Consider the following 15,201-nt stretch of genomic DNA (forward strand, 5'->3'; position numbering starts at 1 on the left):
ACCTCACAATGTCCTCTCAGGGAGAGCAACACAAACGTGTGTGTGTGGCAGGCACAAACACAACAAATCAGACTTTTTAAAAAAAGCAAAACTGTTTTACTGTGTGTGTGTGTGTGTGTGAAGAGGGACCAGACAAAGGAAGGTGACGGCTTCGACTCCCAAGGAGCAAGAGTGGAGCGAGTCAGCTCAAGTGCTGAGGCCTCACAGGGACTGGCTCAGGTCAGCCCTGGTCTCTAACACTGCTTCTCCTCTTCAGAAGAAGTCTGCCGGAGCTCTGACGGGAAGGTCACGAGGCGGGGCCCTCCAGCTGTCAGCAGAGTCTCCTGCTGCTCTCCGGTCCACACCAGGGTCGGATCAGAGGGGGGCGGGTCAGGTTCAGGTCAGGCGCCTCCGCCGCTCCCTCACAGGAAGAGTGGGCCGGCAGAAGATGCGGGCACTGGTGCCACCTGGCCGAGAGACGTCCTCCACCATGGAGCAAGAAGATCCAGACTGGGGATGAAAATGAAAAAGACTTCAGTTACACTGCAGCACTCGCTCAGCTCCACTCTACTGCCGCGGGGCCCGGAGTCCTCGGGACTGGAAAGAGGTCTCCACGGCCATCAGGAGGGACCAGGCTCCACCCTGCTTATTAGCTCTGTATCGCCACCTATTCCAGCTCAAAGCTACTTGAGTGGACGTGATCACGTCATCACTCTGGCTCTGACAAAGTGTTGTGGACCACTCGCTGCTTCTGGAGGGAACCTTGTCTTCTCTGGAGGGGGAGCTGCCACAGCCTCCGCCTGGCCCAGAGTCAAGGTCAAACCTCCTGTGCAGACAGAGGCCTGGGTCTGGGAGCAGAAGGAGGGACCTTGTTTTTACGGGGCTGGGGGGTCACACACAGGCTCTAAAGGGAGATCGGGTGAGGTGCAGTTCAGAACCAATTGGGCCGGGCTTCTTACGAACACACAGTCTGCCTGACCTTTGGCCTAGTCAGTGTCGTCATCCAGCAGCCGGCCGCTCTCCAGATCAGTGGACAGAGAGGTGCCGGAGGAGGAGGCGGAGCCGCGTCGCTGAAACTGTCGGGACTGCACCCCGTAAAAGAAGCAAAAGGCCTGAAGCGGCGCCAGGACCGGTGAAGGAAGGGAAGCCAGAAGGACACCAAGAGTGAGACATGGAGGCCAAGGCACCAAGAGAAGACCTGAAGAAATGGAAAGTGGCCTCTTCTGCCCCTCTGGCTCAGGAGCGAGGCCCGGCTTCACACGCACCTCTTCTATGTCGGCGTTACGGCGGGCCTTGTAGATGAACTCCCCGATGGCCACGAACACGGACAGGACCAGGCCAGCGGCCAGGACGATGAAGATGCCGCCGATGTTCTCCACACCCAGAGCGCTGGCCTCCTTGTTGTCCTCCTCCGGGCAGCCATTTCCTCGCCACCACTTCTCCTTCATCATGTGCAGCTTGCCCTCCTCCTGCAGCTGAAGGATGGCGATGGTCACTTTGTCTCTGTAAGGAGAACCTGCAGGGGGCGCACATGGAGACCACGGTCATTCCACGCACATTGAAGCTGGAGGGTGTGTCCCCACAGGGGCTGATGGGAGAGAGACGGGTCCCCTCTGCTGCTCACCACTCACACCCCCTGACAACATGGGGACACTGACGGGGTCGGAGCAGCAGGTCTGCGCTGCGACAGCGAGTGGCGAGTTGCCTGGCCGCCGCTGACTCCTGACGCTCAGAACGAAATGAACCGTGCACAGCCAAAGGCCGTGACCCCACAGCCTCGCCTCATTTGCATCCACTGAGACTGAATGGTCTGTATGCAAATCCGCCTGAGGAGCGCTCAGCAGAGACGCCTCGGCCTGAGCTGAAGAGGCAGCCACTGGTGTCAACTTCCTCACTCACTCAACTTCACGGAGTCAGATCAGCCGTGTTCCTCTGATGTTTCATGTGTGTGAGCAAACACAGCAGCTCTCTGCACCACTGTGGTGACACCTGCAGTACTTTAGAACAGCGTGAAATACACGTGAAAAAATATTTGCACACATTGAGGAACGGAACGTGTGTGAGGTGTAAACATACAGATCTAGAAAAATGGTCTTTGAACTGGACTCTTTGTGTTGGACAGAATCCTCAAGTCAGATAGAGATCCAGAATCTTCCAGCACAACAAGTCGACTGACTCGAGTCACTGAAGTCACATGACACCACTGAGAACTTGGAGCAACTTTGACAAACATGGCTCCTGTCTCCCACGGATGGATGACCCAGGGAGAGCGGGACCCAGCAGGACACTGCCCCACACGCCTGGCATCTCATGCTCCTACCGATGGGCGTTCCCACGCCGTAGCCCTTGGAGTCGATGAGGCCTCCGATCTGCGTGAGGTTGCAGTTCCTCTGGCTGATGTACTCGATGCTGGTCGACTCCATCAACATGGCATAATCCGTGGTGAGAACCCGGGTGATGCCCTCCTTGTTGCTCTTCACCAAGGCTGTGTTCTTACGGCTGCTCATGAAGGTCCACATCTTCTCGTAGGTGGAGATCTTGGATTTCTGTCAGAAGAGGGCGCAGGAGAACATCGGGTGAGAACTCACAACATGGCGGCCGCAGCAGGAGGCTCCGGAGCCCTACCTTTGAGTGTGTGTGCGTGTGTGTGTGTCCTGGCTGAGGCAGAGAAAGTGGGACAGCTGTGGAGTAAATCTCCTCCAGCTGATTCAATTTGTTCAGGCCATCTACACAGCCTGCCCTTCCTATTCGGGCGGTCCTAATCACTGGCTGCAATCTGGGAGGATCAAGCCCAGCGCGGCTGGGACTCGGAGGGGGCCGAGTGGAAGGAAGCCACAAGTGCAGACAGGCCAGTTGTCTGGGGCCGGGACGTGGCTTCCTCAGGAGAAACGCGGTGGCAGCGTTTTTTCACCTCATGTTTTTGTGGCTTTTTTCGGGGGCGTTCCAGTTCTGGATTTTCGTTCGAAATCAGAAGCAAAAAATCTCAATCAAATCAAACTCTGATTTTGTTTGAATTCCGGGACGTTCAAAAACCAAGGTACCACTGTAGTGGAAACACGCTGCGTAACACGGAGCGTCTGGATGGCTCCACGCTGCTCTCACCACACCTTGACCACAGTGAGAGAGGTGACTGAGGATGGAGAAGGTTCTAGTCAGTGAAGTCAGAGGTGATCCATGAATGGTCTGGTGGTAACTCTGTCCTCCTCATGCAGTGAGAACAGTGAGTGTAGGGCGCAGCGTGGTTCACTGAAGCAACTCTGTCTGTCAGTGACATCAGCTGGTGATCAGCCTAATAAAGGAGAAAACACCTGAGCTATCAAACCCACGCACACACCTCCAGTCCGGACCTGGAGGGACCCTCCACTGCCCGGCATCCATCATGTCTGTCTGGAGTCGCGCTGGCTTCCAGCATCGAGCACCGAGTCGCCTGAGGCCAGAAGCTCACCCCCGGTCAGGTGGCCAAAACCCGCCTCGCTCGGGTTCACATGTCAGACTTCTGAGCAGTAAGAGCTTCGTCAGCAGACAGAGTGGCGGTGTGAAAGCGCTGTGGTCCTCTTCAACAACACGCCAGGCCAAAAAGAGTCTGACAGAGCAGGCAGGTGCGAGGCCCCCTGCTGGCTCCTCCATGGTTTTGAGGTCATTCACACGCGGATGGTGGACCCACGCAGCGTCTCCCCCCCAGCAACACATGCAGGAGCCCACCGTCTCCACTCTGCTGTGAAGCCCAGTTCATGGCTTTGATTCCCAGCGAGTCACACGACAGCCATACCTTGAAGAAGGTCATGGTGGAGCCATCTCGCACCGCCCCATATTCGATCCTGCTTTGCTTGGCCAGATCATCGGCGGAGTCGATGGGGGCGTCCATCCTCTCCACGGTGAGGAAGGCAGCCAGGTTGGCCGTGTAGGAGGAGATGATGATGAGGGTGAAGAACCACCAGATCCCCCCGACGATGCGGGTGGACAGGGCTTTGGGCATCAGCTCTGAACCTGGAGACCAAGACAGACATGACAGGTTCTTCAACCTCCAGATCAGGACAACAGGAGAGAAACCGCCTCTGTTCTGGCTTCAAGCAGTGGAGCACCCGTCCGCCGACCTCCACCACCCAGTTTGCTGAGAGAGACCACGCACCTTGTCGCATCAGAGCTCCGACGCCGAACCAGAAACTGTTGAGCAAAGTGAAGTTGTTCTGGACCAGCGTGGAGGAGGGGTTGCAGGGGTGCGGGTTGTACCACTCGTAGGGAGTGAACCTGGAACACAGGGACAAGGCTCAGACCAGAGAGCTGCCGTGGCCGCGGCGGCGTGGTACCTGGCTATGACGAAGAGCACGCAGCTGACTCCAGTGCAGGCCAGCAGCACGTACATCCAGATGTCCGGAGACAGCGGGTTCAGGAAGGAGAAGACCCCGGGGTTGGTGCCGTTGGGCTTGCGGTACAGGATGCTGATGCCCAGGGTCATGAAGGGCTTGGAGAAGTCGATCACCTTCTCCCGGACGTAGGTGATGGTGAGCGGAGCCACGGCCAAGTCTGCTACCTGGAAGTGACAGGAAGTCCAATGATGGTGGAGAGGTTCCAGGGAGCAGCTCCTCGCCGGCGGTCCTCACGTGGTCGATGAGCTCCCGCACCATGCCGTTCCACTCGCCCTTGTCATTCTGCGCTCCGTACTTGCCGTCCGCCACCAGTCGGACTTCGTAGGTGAAACCCAGGATGTTGGAGAGCTCCTTCAGGAGGTCCAGGCAGTAGCCCTCGAAGCGATCGTTGCCGCTCAGCTCCTTGTCCGACTTCTTGTGCATCACGTATGGGTTCTCCTGCCAAAACCAATTGCCGTTGCTCGGTTTGCTGACCGGCCTGGAAGACACTCACCAGGATGGTGGTGACGACGAGAGTCCTGTTTGCCAGCGAGTCGGTCACGTTCTTGTTGTCGTCTCTGTTGGACTCCATCAGGGTCATGCCTCTGTAGGAGTTCCACACAGCAATCTGCAGCAGAAGGTCTCCCGTCAGAAGCAGGTGGAATCTGCAGGGCCCCTCCACGCCGCAGCAACACCAGGAAGCAGGGTTCCCCACCACACGGGGGCGGAGCTTCAGCACTCTCGCCCAGGACCCCCACGCTCAAGACTTGACACGGGTTTGAAACTGCACATTCACTCATGGAGATCGAAGACTGGACACTCTCCTGGCGTCCCTGAGGCGCTGCTGCAGAGCAGGAGAGGCCAACACAGCAGACACCCGCCACTGAAGTCAGCGTCCGCCTTTAATCCAGACACTTTTCAGATTAGGTCGGGTGTCTGACAGCTGGACCTCTGACCCTCGTGAAACAAAATCCTCTCGCTGTTAAAGAGCATCACAGGAAATAACACCACAGAACGGAGAAGAGGGGGCTCCTTCAAGTCAACCTGCTGGAGAAGAGCTCACTCTCACACTCATTTGTAATCTCTACGCTGATAATCTAGGGTCTAATCTCTGGACCCGCTGGATGGTTGGAGCCTTAATCCCATGCATGGTTTGGTGGGAAAGCATCGATCGGACGCTACTTGGTCACGGCAGGTCACTCCGTCCAGCTGTGGCTCGGCCCTCGCAGCCACGTGGGGCCAGCCTCTGATTCAGATACAGAGCAACGAGACGCCGCACCAGGGGAGAGGAGACACTCTCTCTCCAGGACACACCAAGCACCACAACACTGCACAGTAGTGTTGGCTCATTCGCCGAACACAAGTAGGAGACTGATGGAGGTGGTGAAGGAGGACATGAGCTTTGAGAGAAGAGGAAGCAGAGGACAGGGGGAGGTGGAGGAGGATGACCTGCCGTGGCCACCTGGAAGAGGAAGAGGGCCGATGTGGCAGCACATGTGCAGCGGAGCGGCGAGACGGCCCGATCTCCCTGGCAGCAGCCGGTGCAGATATGGAACATGAGACGGACTGTGGGAGACCAGAGCTGACGTCGGGCGTCGCCGCTCCGACGGGGAGCTGGCTGGGTTCAAACACAACACGTCAGACAAGTTGGCGGGGCGGCGCTCGACTCACTGAGGAGGAACAGGGAAGACAAGGCAGAGAGCAGGGACGTGTCTGGCATGTGGAGTGAGGAAGGATCAGACAGACGCCGGCACCAACCTTGATCCACCGCTTGGTCAGGCGACTTCCGCCCTCCACAAAACCCTTTTCCCAACGGACAGACGGTGAGCACAGATCACGGCAGGCGGATTAATCTTCAGTGGACGGATGAGTGTCACGGAAGGAAGAGGCGAACTCACCCGCGCGGCTCCGTCCTCCTTCAGGCTGATGATGTCCAAGTCAAAGTCCTTCCTCAGACCATCCGTCTTGTTGAGGACAATGTGTCCGGTCAGTCCGTCCCACTGCGCCTGCGGAGGAGGCGGCGGGTCACTGGGGGCCGGGGACAGAGGAGAGAGGCCCTGCGAGCCCTGGCACTTCCTCTGAACAGAACACGCTCATCAAACCACCAGAGTTTGGAGCGTGTCCCCATCTCCTCACCCGCCGCAACATGACAAGTCAACAACCTTCAGACAGGCTTCTCTCCGGAGAGCACTTGGACGGAGGGAGCCAACCAGCGGAGGAATTACAAGCGCACGGCTGAGTTCTTCTGCGGCACTGACCTCTTTGAAGAGGTTCATGAAGCGTGGGCCGAAGCGCCAGGGTTTGTGGCGGTGACACTGCAGGGAACTGACGGTCATCTGAGTGGCCCGCTGCGACGCCACCGCCACCATGAACACGGCGTCGTACATCAAGGCGGCGTCGGTCTGCAGAGGAGGGGGGGAGAGTCAGCCGGGTGTGAGAGCTGGAGGCACCTGCGGAGGACACCTGAGGTTCTGGAACCACCTGCTGGGGTAACTGTTATGTTGGCGCAGCTCTGGGAGCTGTCAATCACCCCGGACTCTAAGAATGGAATGGAGTCATTGACTCGTCCTCGCCACCTTCTCCATGCAACTCACTCACACGCGGACGCCGCGGCTGCAGGCCAGCTGGCGGCACGCCATCATACTGGAAGCATGTCTCACGGGGCTCCGGCACTCATTGGCCGGCTTGGTCAGCTTGACCTTTGAGCCCTCCCTGCAACAAACCGCACCCTTTCATCTCCAGTGAAGATGAAGGACCACGGTGTCCTACAGTTCAGACGGATGGGACAGAAGAGAACGGGCACAAACGCGTGAACAGCATCGACGAATCAACACGGCCATGATGAGAAGGTGACTTCAGAAGCTCAGATGCTTCCTGGAAACTATGGGGAAATGTTTCAAATGTGGCTCCAGAAAAAGGTAGGCGAGGACCGAACGAGCCTGACTCTGGAACGTGAGAGATGTGAGATGAGGTGGTGCGAGCGCAGGCGTGTGAGGAGGTCAGCTCACGGTCATGACGCCGTCCATCAGGCCGCTCTCTTGTTTGGGACCCTGCATGCGCTCCATGGCCCACTTGTCCATGGTGGCAGAGACCCAGGGGTGGTTCATGTTCAGCAGCCTGAAGCCCGTCATGTTGACGCCACTGTAGCGGTACGGCTCCAGATCCAGAGCAAACAGGTCCTGGAGCAGGCGGGAAGAAGACTCGCACGTCACCGGCTCCACACACACACACACACGCACGCACGCACGCACGCAGGACAAGCATCGAGCTCTGTGGCAGACGGGAGTCAGTCGCCTCCCAAACACCAGCTGCTGCCTGTGTGCGTGCGCACGTGTGTGTAAACGCGTGTGAGTGTGTGAGGGAGGAAAGAGACTCACCAGAGTAGTGAAGAAGAAATGATAGTACTCCGTCATCATTCCCATCGATGAAAGCTTCAGAACAAAGACACACTTTACACACACTGTCCACAAGAAAGGTGGGGGTTGAGGGGGGTCAGAGAGAAGCCAGACACCTGCTGGGATGTTTGGCTGGAGAGAGTGGGAGGGCGGGATCCAGGGGGGGCACGCACACACACACACACTCACACACACATGCCCACACACACCCACACGCACACATGACGCTCACCTGTTTGAGCAGCTCTGAGGCCGTGCGATAGGAACAGTCAAAGATGATGAAGAACTCTTTGTCTTTCTTCAGCTCCTTCAGCAGCGGCCGGGCGTCAGGGTTGCCGGGGTTCAGCTGCCGGATCTTGATCTTCAAGCTGAGCTTGGCCGGAGCCTTGATCAGCTCCTGCATCCTCATGAGCCCTGAGCAAGGTTTGGAAAGAGGCGGTGACGAGGCGGCGCCGGAGGACTGGCCCGCTGCGCTCAGCGTTTCCCAGCCGCCTCACGGGTGGCACTGGGCGACAGAACTTGCCTATGCTGTCCTCGTAGATGACGGTCAGCCTCCGCCACTTGAAGAAGGTGACCACGTCCAGGACGGCTCGGGCCACGGCCGTGTACTCCGGGAAGAGGTTGATGAAGAAGGTGTCCCTGTTGTCCACCGACGGGTGCTTCCAGCGCGTCTGGATGTGCGGCACCTCCAGAGCGTTGCAGATGGACTGGACGGCGCTGACCGAGGAGCTGTGGGAGGGGCCGAAGACGGCCACCACCCCGAGGGCCAGCTGGTCGCACGCTGCACACAGGACAAGGCTCTTCCCTGCTCCCAGGCACGCAGCCGGCGCCACCTACCTCTCCTGGACGCCTCGAAGCCGTCGAACGGGTTGATCCTCTGGATGTCGTAGGTCAGCGTGGTGTTGGGCATCAGTGTCTTGTTGCGGTTGATGTTGTCGACGGCGAACTTGAAGGCCAGTTCGTCCATGCTCACCAGCTCGCTCTCCCGCGTCTCAAAGATCCCGCCTTCGAAAAGAGTCTCAGTCAAGAGGAGGCTCCTGGAGACTGACTCATTCCCTGCCCGTCTTGACCGCCAGCTGCCTCATCCTCCACAGCAACGTCACGGTGGGGTACGAGAGACGGACCCCAGTGGGAGAACCCTGCTGGAACTGAGGCTGTGCCGCTGCCCCACGTCACCGACTCATAATCATATCAAATGACTTGGCCGACGAGGGACTGTCAATATGTGACGGACACAGCACCGTCTCTAGAGACTCACCTGCCACGTCGCACATCAAATGACATGTTCTGCAGTCGGGTCCTTTTGACAGAATAGTTGCTGCATTCTGTAAGTTTTTCCTATTTTTGCCTCCTTGAAGAGGGATATTAAAAGGTGCCTGAATTAAACTGATTTAAAGTTGATGTTTTCATGAGCCAAGGACTCAGAAGGTCTCATCATTTGGGTGATGAATTCAGGGTGAGCGTATGGGTGATCGGCAGCTGAGCGCCGCCTCCCTCCTCCTGACCACCAGACATGTCTGTTGTCTGTTTCTCTGCTGAAGACTCCTCGCAGCAGAAGACTCCTCACGTGGCGGATATGAGGCCTGCAGGTGCCCAGAACAGGTCCCACACGAGCCTCCGACGTGGCATGGGACGGATCAGAGAGAAGCCGGAGGCGGGAACCAGCAGGAGGGTGTTCTGAGCACACCTCAACACGGCTGGTCTGAAGAAGCCTCTGAGCTTCGGATGCACATTGTCCCCGATTGTCCACGCGCTGCTCCTGCGTCCGACCCACCCGGGCTCCACCGAGGTCACGCTCCAGGTCATGGCTGCGCTCCTGGAGCCCAGCCGGTGGCCTGGATCTGGAGGTGCCTGAGCTCAGCCCCGGCTCCTCTGTGCACCTCTCACCTCTTCTGAGGAGCAGCCACAGACCTGACTGGACCCTCGAGCTCACCGTGGAGCTGAGAATAGCTGACTGAACACAGCGATGGCGACAGAGGGTTGAAGAGACAAGCCAAACTCCCATGATCACCGACTGTTTCAGAGAGAAGGTCCAGAGTCTGGACGACCCCCAGCACAGTCAACTTTGGCCACACATTCAACAAACACTGCTCTCAGCTTTCTGCCTGCGTTTCACAATGAGTCCAGCCGCTTCTGGTCCCTTGCTGCTCCGCTCAAGCATCAGACGCTGCACCGACAAAGTGCCGTGTGTGAATGAAGCAAAGGTTCGGTCCACTCACCGATGCGCAGAACCTGAGGCGAGCCGAGGCTGAGCAGCGAGGCCAGCAGGAGGAAGCCGCGTCCCGCTCTCTGGACCATGGTGCGCCCCAGCCAGGGTGGCGGCTTCACTCGCTCCGGGGCACTGTTCTCACGCCGCGCGCACTTTCCGATCACAGCCGCGTCTCACCCGGACTGTCACCAGGGCAAGTCAGAAAGTCGCTTCGCGGGCGTTTCCGGTTTGGCCTTTCAAAGTAAAGCCATGTCTGCCAAAGGAAGGGACGTGACAAAGCTGGGAGGAAACTGGAGCGCCCACGGCGGACACACAAGTCGCAATAGTGGGGCAGCTCAAGATGACCAATAATTCCACCTGTTATTCCACACTCCGCTATGAGGCCAAAGTCCCGGCCCGAGGGCCACATCCGGCCCGCCCACTCCCTACACATGGCCCGTAAGAGAGTCAGCCCAACATTGTGGCCCTCGTGTGATCGAGCTTGACGCCTCTGGTCAATAGACGTCCAGCCGTGGAAGAGTCAGGCTCTGTTGACATGAGGGAGCAGACGTGGCCCCCGCGCTCAGGAGCCTGGAGCATCCAGACGACCACGTGACTGTGAGGAAGCCGTGACACCTCCTGAGGAGAGCACTGAGCCGGCAGCTGCTCCTCAGGAGGTGAAGTCCACCTCGCCATGAGCTCGGGCTTGTGAGGGCTGCACTCCCTGCTCTCTGGCAGCCCACTGCAGCCAAGAAACCCAGTGACTCTGGTGCAATGTAGAAATTTATTCCCACTTAAAAAGTCAGCACAGTTGCATGTACACACACAGCTTTGAAGTACAAAGGGAAGCGTCGCCATAGATTCAGGAGTCATTGTACCTCACAGTCATTTACCCAGATCTCCACCGGAGTCACGGGACCACAAACCCTGGCGGCCCCTGCTCGGCAGTGAGCGCCCTCTGGTGGCTGAGTGACGGTGAGAACGCAGAGTCTGACCTCAGCTTGGTGAAGACCATTCAAGTAAACAGGAGTGCTGGAGACGGAGGAGCGTGGGGGGCTTTAAACAGAGGCGACACTTGAGCCAAGGGAGGAAAGGGCCCCAGTCGGGCCCCAGTCGGGCGCCGGCGTGCGGCGCTGGCGCCCGACTGGCTGACACGCAGCCCTCCACTGACACAGTACAAAGAGAGTTCCTTGAGGCAGAAAAATAGAAACATTCCCGTGTGGAAACATTTTTGGCTGGGCGGCAGACGTGCGAGGGGTGGAGAGCGTGGACGGCGCCCTGTGCGGCCGATTGTCAGGCCACAGGCTTCCCGCCATCAGAAGACGTCGTCCCTCCGGACCCAGACCTCGCCGTCCGCGCTCGCGGCTCCCTCGGCGGCACATGGCTTCAGCGGGGCCAGTTTGAGTGAGGGGGGATCTGGGGCCTCACGCCGCGTCTGGCCGCTCAGTTCCAGCCCTCTCATGCGGGCCTCTGGCCCGGCGGCAGCGGCGGCGCGGACGGACGCGCAGTACTCGTCACCGTCGCTCAGAATGTCCGTCTCCTTCACCTGCGAGGCACCACAGGCCTCGTCACTGGGGCCCAGTTCACACTGCTCCTCCAGCCAGCGCTCCGTGTCCTCACCTGGGGGGGGGCAGTTGTTGTTGCCGTGGAACACGAGGTCAGTGTCGACGGTGAAGCGGCTCCTCACCAGCCTCCTGCGAGCCAGGCTCCGAGACGGAGCGGAAGCTGAGCAGAGAGGAGACACAGAGTCAGCACCAGGAGCTGTCGCGCGCTCGCGTCCGGCCCGGACCATATCCCGGGTCAGAACACATCAGGACCGGACCATATCCTGGGTCAGAACACATCAGGACCGGACCATATCCCGGGTCAGAACACATCAGGACCGGAACATATGAGGACAGGACCATATCCCGGGTCAGAACACATCAGGACCGGAACATATGAGGACGGGACCATATCCTGGGTCAGAACACATCAGGACCGGACCATATGAGGACGGGACCATATCCCGGGTCAGAACACATCAGGACCAGACCATATCCTGGGTCAGAACATATGAGGACAGGACCATATCCTGGGTCAGAACACATCAGGACCGGAACATATGAGGACAGGACCATATCCTGGGTCAGAACACATCAGGACCGGAACATATGAGGACAGGACCATATCCTGGGTCAGAACACATCAGGACCGGAACATATGAGGACAGGACCATATCCTGGGTCAGAACACATCAGGACCGGAACATATGAGGACGGGACCATATCCTGGGTCAGAACACATCAGGACCGGAACATATGAGGACGGGACCATATCCTGGGTCAGAACACATCAGGACCGGAACATATGAGGACAGGACCATATCCCGGGTCAGAACACATCAGGACCGGACCATATCCAGACCCAGAGGAGACCGGGACATTTGGAGGTCGAGAGTCTCCAACTGATCCGCCGACACACTGGTGAGCTGAAACAGCAAACCAGCCTGACTGACACGCCACAGTCCTCAGAAACCGCAGTGGCGTCTGGGTCTCGCCCTGTTCAGCTATGGGCACTGTCGCCCTCTAGTGGCTGCGTCTGAGACCTACAGATGAAAGTGAAACGCTCTGAGGGTCCGGAGCCTCCCCGCGGGTCTGGAGTGCTGCGGAAGGCTGCCGTGGTGCGTTCAGGAGCGTAGCAAAGCCCCGGGGCCTCACCTGCTCGGTGGGCGGCCGGCGGCGCCCCCTTCAGCGCGCAGAGGCGCTCGCCCCCGAAGGGCACGTACTGCTGGCTGGGCGGCAGCGCCTGGGTCTTCAGCAGCTGCCGACGCTGCTTCTCCCGCAGGATGGCGTGGAGGGCCTTCAGCAGGTCCCTCCTGCTGTCCGGAGAGCTGGCGGGGAGCAGACGCTCAGGTCAGTCAGGGGGTCAGGAGCGAGGAGCGTGAGCGCGTCCTCACCTGCAGCACAGCTGGAAGCTTCTCTCCGGCCGACCCTCCGCCTCCGACCGGCTGTGGACCACCTCACACGCGCCGCTGCCCTCACAGCCTGCACACACGCACGCGCGTCAGCACCAGCAAACAGTGCACCCCGCGCACGCAGAGCCCCCTGCTGGTGATCCCCGCTCAGTCGCCCCTTCCTGCACCTGCGCCTCTGCCTGTTTCCAGCAGGGGGCAGTGCAGCGCCACTGAGCCACATGTGACTCACTCACTCAGTCACACTTACTGGCCAGAGCTCGCACTTGCAGCGAGTCCGTTGCGATCATGTGGCGAAAACGGACAGGATCTTTGTCCTCGCTGACGGAGGCTCGATGAGACGCCCCCTGGAGGCAGAGCAACAACATCAGTTCAGGCTCCCGCGCAGCGATCAGACCGCGCGCTTGTGCAGGAGCCGCTGGGCTCTACTGTCACTCCGGCGGGAAACACGAAGGTACTCACAAGCTTCTTCCTCGGTTTGGCAGGATCCTTGTAGACAAACACCACAGCTGTTTTGAAGACTAGGAGAGAAGAGAGAGGGTCAGCTGAGGAAGAGCAGAGCTCAGGCATCAGAGGCCTGCGCCGCTCCTGAGCGCTTGGCTCCGACCCAGGGCCTCCTCAGGAGCTGCCTCCCAGCATTGAGCCCTGCTCCGGTCTGAGACCTTTTTTTATTGGCGCTTCCTAGTATATGTTGTTATGCCTTTACTTTTTATCTTGCATGTTTGCTGAGTAACATTGCATGTGACCGTTTCTTCATTCCTCTTTTACGATGAGCAGGAGTTGTGGTTGGAACCAAAAGCTGTTTCCCTTTAGATAAAGACAGTGATTCAGATTCAGATTGAGAAGAGACGCCCAGGGCCCGGGCGCCTGAAGACACCCGGGACACCCACGACACCCTGAAGACACCCGGGACACCCGGGACGCCCGGGAAACCCACGACACCCTGAAGACACCCGGGACACCCACGATACCCTGAAGACACCCGGGACACCCGCGACACCCTGAAGACACCCGGGACACCCACGACACCCTGAAGACACCCGGGACACCCACGATACCCTGAAGACACCCGGGACACCCGCGACACCCTGAAGACACCCGCGACACCCGGGAAACCCACAACACCCTGAAGACACCCGGGACGCCCGGGAAACCCACGACACCCTGAAGACACCCGGGACACCCACGATACCCTGAAGACACCCGGGACACCCGCGACACCCTGAAGACACCCGCGACACCCGGGAAACCCACAACACCCTGAAGACACCCGGGACACCCACGATACCCTGAAGACACCCGGGACACCCGCGACACCCTGAAGACACCCGCGACACCCGGGAAACCCACGACACCCTGAAGACACCCGGGACACCCTGAAGACACCCGGCACACCCTGAAGACACCCGGGACGCCCTGAAGACACCCGCGACACCCGGGAAACCACGACACCCTGAAGACACCCGGGACACCCGCGACACCCTGAAGACACTCGGGATACCCGCAACACCCTGAAGACACCCGGGACACCCTGAAGACACCCGGGACGCCCTGAAGACACCCGGGACACCCACGACACAGAGCAGAAGAACCAACCGAAGGCTGCCAGCTCCGGATCCTTCTTGCCCTTGACCAAGGTCGGCGGCGCGTTGATCCACCCCACAGTGGCGTGCAGCAGAAGGTCGCCCATGGAAAGGTCGGCCACCTGCGGGACGGGCGACAGGTGCGGCCTGAGCCAGCGTCTGTGTGCTGGGAAGTGCTGACCACTGACCTCTTTCTTGGCGGACGTCTGCTCGCCGATCAACAGGTCGAAGACGGCGCCGTACTCCTCGTGCAGCTTCTGCATCTCATTGATGTGGCTGGCCACTTTGTTCATGGCCTTCATGGCCACTAGAGGGCAGACAGGTTCCGTCATGAGCGGCGCAGCAGAGAGCACGGCGGCGGCGGCGGCTCACCGTCCAAGTGGTAATGTTCCTCGCTGTCGGGGTCGGTGAGGCCGTGGAGCTCCCGCAGCAGCAGCGGGTACTTGAGCACCCGCTGGATGGGCTTGATCAGGTAGGACTCCAGGGTGGAGGAGTGCTGCTGCCGCGGGTTCCTCTCCGCCAGGAAGGCCTTGAAGTGTGGGTCGCTTCTGGCTGCGAGGAGCATCAGAGGTCAGAGGGCGGCCGGCAGGGCCCGGGACCCCCAGCTCACCTTTAGCCAGGACCTTGGGGACCTTGGTGTGGCTGGCGCAGAAGGCGCTGTAGAGCTTGAAGCGGTCGGCGTAGTAGAGGAAGGAGCCGCCCAGCGAGAAGAGGACCTTCTGCGGGAGCAAGTGGAGTCGGTCAGCGCGAGCTTCAG

The 15,201-nt window shown here is 59.3% G+C and overlaps 2 protein-coding genes across 15 annotated transcripts in view; both read right to left on the reverse strand.

Annotated features, from left to right (window-relative positions):
* Positions 1–75: 75 nt before the first annotated feature.
* Positions 76–10,322, reverse strand: grik1a (glutamate receptor, ionotropic, kainate 1a). 5 transcript variants are annotated; one of them, XM_053847210.1, is made up of 18 exons: positions 9,940–10,320; positions 8,558–8,725; positions 8,244–8,501; positions 7,953–8,134; positions 7,703–7,756; positions 7,334–7,504; positions 6,584–6,727; positions 6,224–6,331; positions 6,084–6,128; positions 4,840–4,953; positions 4,581–4,784; positions 4,287–4,510; positions 4,109–4,227; positions 3,749–3,966; positions 2,300–2,525; positions 1,245–1,495; positions 959–1,091; positions 328–489 (listed from the first exon to the last, which is right to left on the reverse strand). In XM_053847210.1, exons 1-17 carry the CDS (start codon positions 10,016–10,018, stop codon positions 966–968), a joined length of 2,691 nt encoding a protein of 896 aa, XP_053703185.1. In that variant the 5' UTR covers positions 10,019–10,320; the 3' UTR covers positions 328–489; positions 959–965. The 5 variants fall into 5 exon arrangements, with proteins under 5 accessions (XP_053703183.1, XP_053703182.1, XP_053703184.1 ...); XM_053847207.1 differs by having other exon boundaries at positions 327–489; positions 7,334–7,756; positions 9,940–10,322; XM_053847211.1 differs by lacking the exon at positions 6,084–6,128 and having other exon boundaries at positions 9,940–10,319.
* Positions 10,323–10,353: 31 nt separating this feature from the next.
* Positions 10,354–15,201, reverse strand: part of LOC128748422 (rho guanine nucleotide exchange factor TIAM1-like) — a 24,588-nt gene continuing 19,740 nt past the window's right edge. For 6 of the 10 annotated variants that reach the window (XM_053847190.1, XM_053847191.1, XM_053847197.1 and 3 more), the window contains 3 exons: positions 15,055–15,163; positions 14,817–14,996; positions 13,289–14,751 (listed from right to left, as the gene is read on the reverse strand). In XM_053847190.1, coding sequence (XP_053703165.1) covers positions 13,571–14,751; positions 14,817–14,996; positions 15,055–15,163 — 1,470 coding nt within the window. In that variant the 3' untranslated portion in view covers positions 13,289–13,570. Of the gene's footprint in view, positions 11,634–12,607; positions 12,781–12,846; positions 12,935–13,111; positions 13,209–13,288; positions 14,752–14,816; positions 14,997–15,054; positions 15,164–15,201 lie in introns of those variants that run through there. The other 4 variants (XM_053847196.1, XM_053847198.1, XM_053847192.1 and 1 more) reach the window with 4 other exon arrangements.

The sequence above is a fragment of the Synchiropus splendidus genome, chromosome 17 (assembly GCF_027744825.2).
Source record: "Synchiropus splendidus isolate RoL2022-P1 chromosome 17, RoL_Sspl_1.0, whole genome shotgun sequence".
Lineage (NCBI taxonomy): Eukaryota > Metazoa > Chordata > Actinopteri > Syngnathiformes > Callionymidae > Synchiropus > Synchiropus splendidus.

What these genes read in the sequence shown, in the direction of transcription:
- grik1a (XM_053847207.1), bottom strand. Translation starts at nt 10,018, where the DNA reads ATGGTCCAGAGAGCGGGACGCGGCTTCCTCCTGCTGGCCTCGCTGCTC. An exon ending in CTTCGAGGCGTCCAGGAGAG is followed by an intron (nt 8,502 to 8,557) that starts GTAGGTGGCGCC and finishes TCCTGTGTGCAG; the next exon opens with CGTGCGACCAGCTGGCCCTC. An exon ending in GTGCTCTTCGTCATAGCCAG is followed by an intron (nt 4,228 to 4,286) that starts GTACCACGCCGC and finishes CCTGTGTTCCAG; the next exon opens with GTTCACTCCCTACGAGTGGT.